This window comes from Otolemur garnettii, unplaced genomic scaffold (assembly GCF_000181295.1).
Source record: "Otolemur garnettii isolate 467f Iridium unplaced genomic scaffold, OtoGar3 scaffold00016, whole genome shotgun sequence".
NCBI classification, from domain to species: Eukaryota; Metazoa; Chordata; class Mammalia; order Primates; family Galagidae; genus Otolemur; species Otolemur garnettii.
The window spans coordinates 11,335,969-11,346,589 of NW_003852411.1; the positions used below are offsets into that span (position 1 = coordinate 11,335,969).

The window sequence follows — 10,621 nt, forward strand, 5'->3', positions numbered from 1 at the left end:
ACCCGCCACCTTAGGTGTACGTGGCTGGCGCCTTAGCTGGTTGAGCTATAGGCGCCGAGCCCCTCCCATTTTTCATATGTAGCTTTTACTATGTTTAGGTAGTTTCCTTCTACCTATTCTAATTTGTTTAATATTTTTATCATGAAAGGGTGTTGAATTTTGTTAAATATTATTTCTGCATTTACTGAGATGATGATGTGCTTTTTTCTCTCATTCTGTTTATATGGTGTATTATACTGATCAACTTTCATATGTTGAACTATCCTTGCATTCCAGGAATAAATTCCATATGGTTATGGTGTATAATTCTTGTAATATGCTATTGAACTCAATTTGCTAGTGCTTTCTTGCATATTTCTACATCAATGTTCATCAGGTATATTAGTCTGTAGCTTTCTTGTGTCTTTGTCTGGTTTTAGTATCAGTGTAATGCTGGCCTCATAGAATGAGGAAGTGTTTTAATTTTTTTTAAATTTTAAGACTTGGTACTAGTTCTTCTTTGTTTGGTAGAATTCACCAGAGAGCCATCAGGTCCAGGACTTTTGTTAGGATATTTTAGATTAGTGATTCAATATCCTTACTAGTTATAGATCTATTCAGATTTTTTATTTCTTTTAATTTGGGGTTGGTAGGTTTTGTGCTTCTGTTAAGGCTTCCATTTCATCTAGGCTATATAATTTGTTGATGTACGATTGCTCAGAGTACTCTCTTTTAATCCTTTTTTGTTTCTGCAGAATGATAAGCAATGTCCTCACTTCATTTTGACTTTAGTATTTCATAGTCTTTTTAGTAATTATTGTTGTTTTCTTTCTTTTTTGCTTAGTTCATTTAGCTAAAGTTTTGTTTTTTATGTTGATCTTTTCAAAGAATCAATTTTTGGTTCCATTGATTTTCTCTATTGTTTCCTTATTCTTAATTTCATTGATATTTGTTCTCATTTCTTTCCTTTTGCTAGCTTTGGGCTAGTTTATTCTCTCTTTTCTAATTTCTTAAGTTGTAATGTTATGTTGTTTGAAATATTTCTTTTTGTAATGTAAGCATTTATAGCTATTATTTTTCCCCGGAACTGCTTTTACTGTATCCTATAAGTTTTGGTATATTGTATTTTCATTTTCATTCATCTCTAAATATCTTTTAATTTCCTTTGTGATTTCTTTTTTGATCCATTTATTGCAAAATACTGTGTTCTTTAGTATCCACAATTTTGGGAATTTTTTAGTTTTACTTCTGTTACTTATTTCTAACCTTCATCCTGTTATGGGTTAGAGAAGATATTCTGTATGAAATACTTTAAGATGTATTGGGATTTAGGGTGGCAGCTGTGGCTCAGTGGGTAGGGTGCTGGCCCCATATACTGAGAGTGGTGGGTTCAAATCCCGCCCTGGCCAAACTACAACAAAAAAAATAGCCAGGCATTATGGCGGTGCCTGTAGTCCCAACTACTCAGGAGACTGAGGCAAGAGAATTGCCTAAGCCCAAGAGCTGGAGGTTACTGTAAGGTGTGATGCCATGGCATTTCACTGAGGGCAATAAAGTGAAACTCTGTCTCTTAAAAAAAAAAAGATGTATTGGGATTTAATTTATGGCCTAACATAGTGTATCCTCAAAAATATCCCATATGTGGGCATTGCCTGTGGCTCAAAGGAGTAGGGCACTAGCCCCATATGCCAGAGGTGGCAGGTTCAAACCCAGCCCCAACCAAAAAAACAATGACAACAACAACAAAATGTCTCATATGTACTTGAGAAGATTGTGTATGCTATTGTTGGGTAGAGTGTTCTGTATATGTCTTTTAAATATAGTTGTTTTATTGTATTGTTTAAGTCCTGCGTTTTCTTACTTATCTTCTTTTTATGCTATTCATTGTTAATAGTGGGGTAGTAAAATGTCCAATTATTATTGTAAAATTGTTTATTTTTCCTTCAGTTCTGTTGGGTTTTGCTTCATACATACCCACACACACATATACTATATATAGACAGAATCTCACTCTCTTGCCCCAGGCTCGAGTGCCATCATGTCAGCCTAGCTCAAAGCTACCTCAAATTCCTAGGCTCCAGCAGTCCTCCTGCCTCAGCCACCTGAACAGCTAGAACTACAGGTGTACACTACCACACCCAGATAATTTTTCTATTTTTTAGTAGAGATGGGGCCTTGTTCTTGCTCAGGCTGGTCTTGAACTCTTGAGCTCAAGTAATCCTCTTGCCTTGGCCTCCCAGAGTGCTAGGATTATAGCATGAGCCACTATGCCTGCCTTTGCTTCATATATATTGATGGCCTGTCATTACTTATAGAAATGTTTATAATTGTTATATCTTCTTGCTGTGTTGACTCTTGCAGTAATATATAATGTGTCTCTTTGTCTCATATAAACTATCTAAAATGTCTGTTTTGTTTGGTATTACTATAGGCACCTCTATTCTCTTTAGATTACTATTGAATGGTCTATCTTTTTCATCTATTCACTTTCAATTAATTTGTCTTTTGATCTAAAATGAGCCTCTTAGAGACAGCATATAATGGGATCTTGTTTTTAAATTTTATTCTGCCAATCTGTCTTTGTAACAGTTTAATCATTTACATTAAATATAATTACTAATAATGAGAGATTTATGTCATTTTGCTATTTGTTTTCTATACACATTACAGGTTTTTATTCTTTATTACCACCATTACTATCTTCTTTTGTGTTTAGTTGATTTTTGTAGTAAAGCATTTAAATTCCTTTCTTGGCTTTTTTTTTTTCTTTGAGACAGAGTCTCACTTTGTTGCCTTCAATAGAGTATTGTGGCATCATAGCTCACACCAACCTCAAACTCTTGGGTTTGAGTGATTCTCTTGCCTCAGCCTCCCAAGTAGCTGGGACTACAGGTGCCCACCACAATGCCTGGCTATTTTTAGAGATGAGGTCTCGCTCTGGCTCAGGCTGGTCTTGAACCTGTGAGCACAAGCAATCCACCTGCCTCAGCCTCCCAGTGTCCTAAGATTACAGGCATGAGCCACCTTCATGGCCTTCTTTTCTTTTTATTCCTTTCTCTTTTTTTGTGTATATTGTGTAGCTGTTTTCTTTGCAGTTACCATGGGGATTACATTTAACATTGTTAGTTTATAACACTCTAAGTTGAATTTGTACCAGCTAACTTCAATAACACAAAAATCTTTGCTCCTTTAACAGTTCCATATCCACTATTTTTGGTCACTGATGTCACAAAATTACATTCTTATACTTTGTGTGTCCCCAAACATAAACTAATAACTTGGTAATATACACTAGTCTCTTTAAATTATGTGGAAAACAGGCGTGGTGCCTGTAGCACAGTGGTTACAGAGCCATCCATATGCTCTGAAGCTGGCAGGTTCCAGCCCAGCCCAGGCCAGCTAAACAACAATGACAACTGCAACAAGAAAATAGCTGGGCATTCTGGTGGGTGCCTGTAGTCCCAGCTACTCAGGAGGCTAAGGCAAGAGAATCATTTAAGCCCAAGAGTTTGAGGTTGCTGTGAGCTGTGACACTACAGCACTCTACTGAGGGCAACATAGTGAGACTCTGTCTCAAAATAATAATAATAATAAACAAATAAAAAATAAAATAAATTATGTGGAAAACAAAATGTAATTGTTCTAAGTTAAGAAAATACTAGTTAGACTAATAATTATTCTTTTAAAAAATGTATTAGTCTCTCAAACCATGTATGAGGTAAGGCAATTAAGTTCAGGAATTAATCTTAGGAAAAGTGCCGCATACCTCATTGCTAAACATCACTTATGGTCGGTCTCCTTTAAAATATTCCTCTCCAGGAGCTATGCATCAACACCAGTACCTATTCCACCCACTGAATCACTTTCACTAGAATGAGTTTGCAAACTTAATTGTTAGACCTCCCTTGTATGACAACAGCTCTGACAGCCATTCCAGAAAAAGAGTTCCAAAATGGCTTTGAAGGGTGGACTAGGTGCTGGTGTCAGTGCATGGCTTCCCAAGGGGAGTATTTTGAAGGTGACTGTAAGTGATATTCTCCAATGAGATATGTAGCACTTTCTCTAGGATAAGTCACAAATGTAATTGCCTTACCACTGTAGAAAGAAAAAGTGCAATTATGAATCACTGTTGCAGTAATTCTAGCTTTTATAGTTGCCTTTTTGTTTATTTGCCTATTTGTCTACTTTTATTGAGATCTTTACTTTTTCATATGGCTTCGGGTTACTATCTAATGTCCTTTGATTTCACTTGGCAGGACTCTCTTGAGCATTTGTTGTAGGGCAGCTCCCAGGGTTTTCATTATCTGGAAATGTTGCCCTTACTTTTGAAAGACAGTTTTGCTGAATATAGAATTCGTGGTTAATTTGTTTTGTTTGGCTTTACTTTTATGACTTTGAATATATCAGCCTACTGCCTTCTGTACTCCAAAGCTTCTGATGAAAAAACTGGTTATAATCTTAGAAGGACTCCTTGTAAAGTGATAAGTTGCTTCTCTCTTACTATTTTTAACATTTTTTCTCCATCTTTGGCTTTCAAGAGTTTGATCATAATGTGTCTTGGTGTGGATTTCTTTGAGTTCATCTTGCTTAGTGTTCATTGAACTTCTTTTCAATGTTTATATTAAGTCTTTTACCAAACCTGGGAAGTTTTCAGCTATTATTCCTTCAGATATTCTTTTTGCCCCTTTCTTTCTCTCTTCTCTTTCTGGCATTTCCACAATGTGTGTTGGGCTGCTTGATGGTGTCTAACAGGTCCCTATTGTTCTGCTCACTTTTTTTTCAATCTTTTTTCTTTCTGTTCCTCAGATTTTATTATTTCCACTGCCCTACCTTCAGGTTCATCAATTCTTCCTTCTGCCTTTTTAAATCTGCCTTTGAATCCTTCTAATAAATTTTTCACTTCAGTTATAGGTCTAAATTTTATTTTGAGTTTTTTTTTTTAGGCTTTCTCCTTATTGCTATTTCTATTTTCTTCACCTATAACTTTCTAGACTTTGTCTACCTTCTTTTGTTTCTTTGAGCATCTTTAAGGTAGTCTTACTTTTTAAAATAAGCACCTAAGAAAAAGGCAGTTGTTTTAAAGTCTTTGTCTAGTAGATCTGTTATTAATCTTTTTCAGGGACAGTTCCCTTTGATTTATTTTTCCCTTAAAATGAGCCATACTTTTCTGTTTCTTTATGTGCTTGGTGATTTTTTTGTTAAAAACTGGACATTTGAATCTAATAATGTGGTAACTCTGGAAATCATATTTTTCTCTTTCCCCAGAGTTTACTTTTTGTTTTTGTTAATTTTTTTGAGACAGAGTCTCACTGTATTGCCCCCAGTAGAGTGCTGTGGTGTCACAGCTCACAGCAACCTCAAACTCTTGCACTTAAGCGCTTCTCTTGCCTCAGCCTCCCAAGTAGCTGGGACTACAGGCACCTGCCTCAATGCCTGGCTTTTTTTTTGGTTGGAGTTGTTGTTGTTGTTTGGCAGGCCCAGGCTGGGTTCGAACCCACCAGCCCAGGTATATACCACTGGCACCCTAGCTGCTGAGCTACAGGCACCAAGCCTGGTGTTTTTTATTGTTGTAAGCTGTCTCTGTGCCAGGACTGGACTGAGATATGAAATTAGGTTTCTTCAGGTCTTTTCTGATCTTGCATCTTTTCCTAGGCATAGGAGGTCACTTTCTTATTTTTTCCATATACATGATAGACATAAAGTTCATGTGCAATTTAATATAGTCTAACATAGTAAATTCCACACAAACTTTATGTCAATGCTATATTCAATTGTTTTTGAATGTACTAGTCCTTAATGCCACCCACATATCTACAAATGTAGCCAGTATTTTTACTTTTCTATATAAGATTGACAGGCATAGGCTCATTATAAAATGTGACCTCCCACTTTTCTTCACACATGTGTACATGTGCACACAACCCAGTGCTTACCTCCTTCTGGGGATTTAATAAAACTGATAAGCTCCTGACAGAGAATATAATGGAAACACAAGTTTGTTTTACAGAAGAAAGGTAACCGATATTTCTCCAACCAGGTCAATAATCCTTTGTACTTGGCAACCTAGAGTAAGTAAAAAAATAGAAACAGAAAAGATAAACAGAACTGAGTTGCTAGGAAATACAGCTTACTAAGAGGCAATAAATCATTTCACATTGCAGTATCTGGCCAAGAAAGGTATGTGCATTAAAAGCAGTATCTAAAAAAATAATATTTAAGGAGAGCAAAAACTTTGTCTGAGACTTCTGAAGAAAAGAATAGATTAGTAGAAAATAAAAAGCTTGATCTCACATCAAAAATTCTTCCTCTTGGACATGGTGGCTCACACTTAGAATCTTAGCATTTTGGAAGGCTGAGGCAGATGAATCACTCAGGAGTTCAATACCAGCCTAAGCAAGAGGGAGACCCCATCTCTAATAAATAGCTGGGCTTTGTGGCAGGGGTACCTACAGTCTCAGCTACTTGAGAGGCTTAGGCAGTAAGATTGCTTGAGCCCAAGAGTTTAAGGTTGCTATGAGCTATAAAGTCACAGGCCTCTACCAAGGGTGACAGAGTCTCAAAAAGGAAAAAAAAAAAAATTCTCCCTTATTCCTGGGTGAAGTTGTTAAAGAAAAATGTAAGTTTTCTGCTTGAGAGAAGAGAAGCAGAAGAGATTTGGGTTTGTGGTGGCAGGTCCTAACACTCTTCAACTTGCTTGTTTGTAAACCCACTCATAATTTCTCATAAGCTCCTAACCCATATCGATTGCATTGTACAAGAACACACAAAGTTTCACATATAAAATCATTAAGTTATTAGATGGAGCCCTAAGAGATCAAGCCACCAGAGAAGGAAGAAAAAAATTTAAAAATTTTAAGTTTCCCAATTAACCTAAGAAAACCAAATATAAGAGTCAGAGTAGGGTGTGTCCTCTCAGCTCTCCAGTACTCAAACCTTGTTGTGAGCAGGACTGAGAGTGCTAGTAGGACATAGGGAAGCCATTGGTAGTTCTACAGTCTACATAGTAGAAAAGTAGAACAGGAAGGGGGGAAGGGAGAAGACAAAGGCAGCAGACGAGGAAAAAGGGAAAAAAGACATAACAAAAAAAAGAAGATTGGGAAGAAAACATGCCTCTCTGGGTAGCACAGTGGGCTACATATGTCGAGGCTGGCAGGGTTCGAACCCAGCCCTGACAATGCTAAAACAACAATGGCAACAATAAGAACAACAAAATAGCCAGGCATTATGGTGGGTGCCTGTAGTCCCAGCTATTTGGGAGGCTGAGGTAAGAGACTCGCTTAAAAAAAAAAAAATCATGCCTCTGGAGGAGAATGATTGAGCTGTCATTAGAAATTGCAGAGTAGGCGGCACCTGTGGCTCAGTGAGTAGGGCGCCGGGCCCCATATTCTGAGGGTGGTGGGTTCGAACACAGCCCCAGCCAAACTGCAACAAAAAAATAGCCAGGCGTTGTGGCAGGCGCCTGTAGTCCCAGCTACTAGGGAGGCTGAGGCAAGAGAATTGCCTAAGCCCAAGAGTTGGAGGTTGCTGTGATGAGAATCTGTTTCTTTCTTTCTTTTCTTTTTTTTTTTTTGAGACAGAGCCTCAAGCTGTCCCCCTGGGTAGAGTGCCATGGCATCACAGTTCACAGCAACCTCCAACTCCTGGGCTCAAGCGAGTCTCCTGCCTCAGCCTCCCAAGTAGCTAGGACCACAGGCGCCCACCACAACACCCAGCTATTTTTTGGTTGCAGCCATCATTGTTGTTTGGTGGGCCTGGGCTGGATTCGAACCTGCCACCTTAGGTGTATGTGGCTGGCGCCTTAGCCACTTGAGCCACAGGCACCGAGCCGAGACTCTGTTTCTAAAAAAAAAAAAAGAAAGAAAGAAAGAAAGAAATTGCAGGGTGGCATGTTAGCTTTATCTGTACCTGATAATGCATATCTGATAATCACTATGTGGCCCATGGGCTGCTACTTCCTATCCCCCAGCCATGGCAGACATTGCCAATCAATTCCCAGACTCTTTCTTGCATAGATGTGCCCTCAAGGTCCCTTTCAGGACAGCACTCCAAGCATCTACTAGCCAACAATCACAGTGGACACGAGAGATGAATTCCATTTGCTTACTAGGGATTGGAATATAAAGGAAAGAATTCACTGGCAATTGTTTGCCCAAGAAGTAAAAACATTAAAAAAAAAAAAAAGAAGAAAGAAAAAAGAAACAAAGAAATGTCTACCTGGCTTGATGCTATTTGTTCTATTCATCTGCTTTACAGTTTCTTCCCTAGTCATTCTCTGGACTTCCTCTTTCCTCCTTCTCCCAATTCCCATTTCAAATACAGCTTCCTCTTCCTCCACCCCAAACCCTCTGCCAGTCAAGAATTTTACTCACTGTGTCAGAAGGAATTTCTGGCCACAAGCTCCACTGCGAATTTTCAACTGTATACATTGGTGTTTGACCAAAAACCTGCAAAAGAAAGCTAGGAAACAGCCAAGGAGGGCAGAGCTTCTCTTTGTGTGTAAGGCACAGTCCATCACAGCCCAGGAGAAGAGAGGTTCCATTGCTTTCCTATTTCAAAGAACACTAATTCTTAAATTTATTCTATTATATCAACTTTCTCTGCATAAAACCACCAGAAATAGATTGAATTGCAAGATTTATTTACCTTTTGGCTCTTCCTAGCATGATCTGGGAGTTACCTTACTGGTGTGCAAAGGCCAAGGCCCATGATAATGGAACATACTTATTTTGTGTATTCCATTATTCACTTTCTCCATGGGCTTAGAGAGTTAAAGTGAAGGTGTAGAGCCTTTTCCTAATGAGAAACAGTTTGGATTCACCTAACCCCTTGAACTGGAGAAAATAGGACAGAAGGTGTGAGGATCGGGGTGCAAATCACATATGAAAACATTAAGGGAGCCTAACACAGTAGGTAATTCTAGGCTGCTGTCCTCTTTTGTAAAGGAGGAGGATTGTCACCAAAGCAATGAGCTTTGAAGCTTCTGGGAAAGGATTTCTCTGTATACAGGTAGCTAAGCTTAAACAGTCTCAGCATCAAAATGTCCTGAAGATGTCTGTCCCAGGAGTTTTCACAGAAAACTGGAGGGGCTGAAGCTCTAGCTCCAAGCTAAGCTCTCAGCCCATTGCATCAGTCTGACCATCTCCCAAAGACTAACAGCCCCAAATTTCAGTCATTGTGCCCCCCTCCTTCAGTGCCCTTCACGTCCTGCCCCTGGCTGTGAGGTGCTGAAGGAAGGTGATGGGGGTTCCTGTGTTTCTCAAACATAAGTCTATCAAGGAGATTCAGCCTGTAAGGATCCTGCCCTGCCTTGTGCTCAGTTTGTGACAAAGCACGCCCTGCCTGTCACACTCAGACTTTACCGAGTACATGTAGGACTGTGGATTGTGAAACCACACCAGACTGGTATGTGGAGCAGTTTCCCTACCTAACATTTGTCCTGCAGAGAGGACGAGGCTGATATGGGGAACACACCAGGCCTGGAGCCAGAAGACCTGGTCAGATCCCAGAACCACCTCAGATGCACTGGGTGATCTTAGGCAAGTCATTTGACTTCTGAAATTCATTGGTAAGAAGGGAATACCTCCTACCTCATGGGGCAACTGTGGGAATTAGATGAGAATTAAATGGTAGAAATTTGTAAACTGACAGGAGCGCTCAACGGGAAATCCTGCCGTCTCTCTTGATAGTCCACAGCTGTCTAAATGACGAGTACATTCTCATCCTCTTGGCTGGAATCCCACCTTCCCACATCATTCTGTGTTTCCAGAACATTACTGGGAGCTGTGCAAATTATGTTGGTGAATTGACTGATTCCCATGTCTTAAGATTTCTTAAGAAACCTTCATTAAGACAGTGGAAAAGCAAGAGTAAGAGTGAGGAACACGCAGGATACCCACTCTCAGGGTGACCTCTTCCTCCCCCAGCTTTAGTCCTGTTGGCTGGCACCACCTTCCACCACCCACCTGCACCTGCTGCCCTTGATCCCTTCCTGTCACCACCTCCCCAGCAGTCAAACAGTGACACCTGTAGTCCCAGCTACTAGGGCCTATGTTTTGTTTTGTTAAAAATCTCTCCTATTTTCTGCATCTTTTGTGTGTGTGTGTGTGTGTGTGTGTGTGTGTGTGGCCAGGGCTGGGTTTGAACCCGCCACCTCCAGCATATGGGGCCAGCACCCTACTCCTTTGAGCCACAGGCACCACCCATTTGCTGCATCTTTTTTCCTTTTCCCTTTATACCTTTTCCACTTCCTACCCAGGCTACTGAAACCACCTCCTAACTGGTTTTCCTTCGTCCATCAAGGTCACCTGCCACACAAACCATTGGCCAGAACTCTACAGAATAATTTCCTCAAATGCAAGCCTTATAACATTACTCCTTTACTTTGAACCATTCAATGACTCTTTGTCACCTCCAGAATGATGTCTAAACTCCTGAGCACAGCCTGCCTGGTCTCCAGACCTTGGCTTAGCCAAGCTTACCTCTTACTTGGTCTGACTCTCACAGCTTTTCCTTCAGCCTCACAGATTCCCCCAAAGGGTCATAGGATTGTATTCCTTGGAGCATTTCCTTTCTTTCTTCTGTCTGTCAGGCTTTTGCTTCTCTTGCTACTCCCTCGTTTTTTCCTCCTTCTTCTTTTTTTTTT

General features: G+C 39.8%; 1 protein-coding gene across 1 annotated transcript in view; it reads right to left on the reverse strand.

Annotated features, from left to right (window-relative positions):
- RGSL1 (regulator of G protein signaling like 1) overlaps positions 1–10,621 on the reverse strand; it is an 89,726-nt gene that overhangs the window by 74,977 nt on the left and 4,128 nt on the right. The window contains exons 3-4 of the mRNA XM_012802578.1: positions 8,349–8,423; positions 5,913–6,042 (exon numbers count right to left, since the gene is read on the reverse strand). Of these exons, the coding sequence (XP_012658032.1) occupies positions 5,913–6,042; positions 8,349–8,423 (205 nt within the window). The remainder of the gene's footprint in view (positions 1–5,912; positions 6,043–8,348; positions 8,424–10,621) is intronic.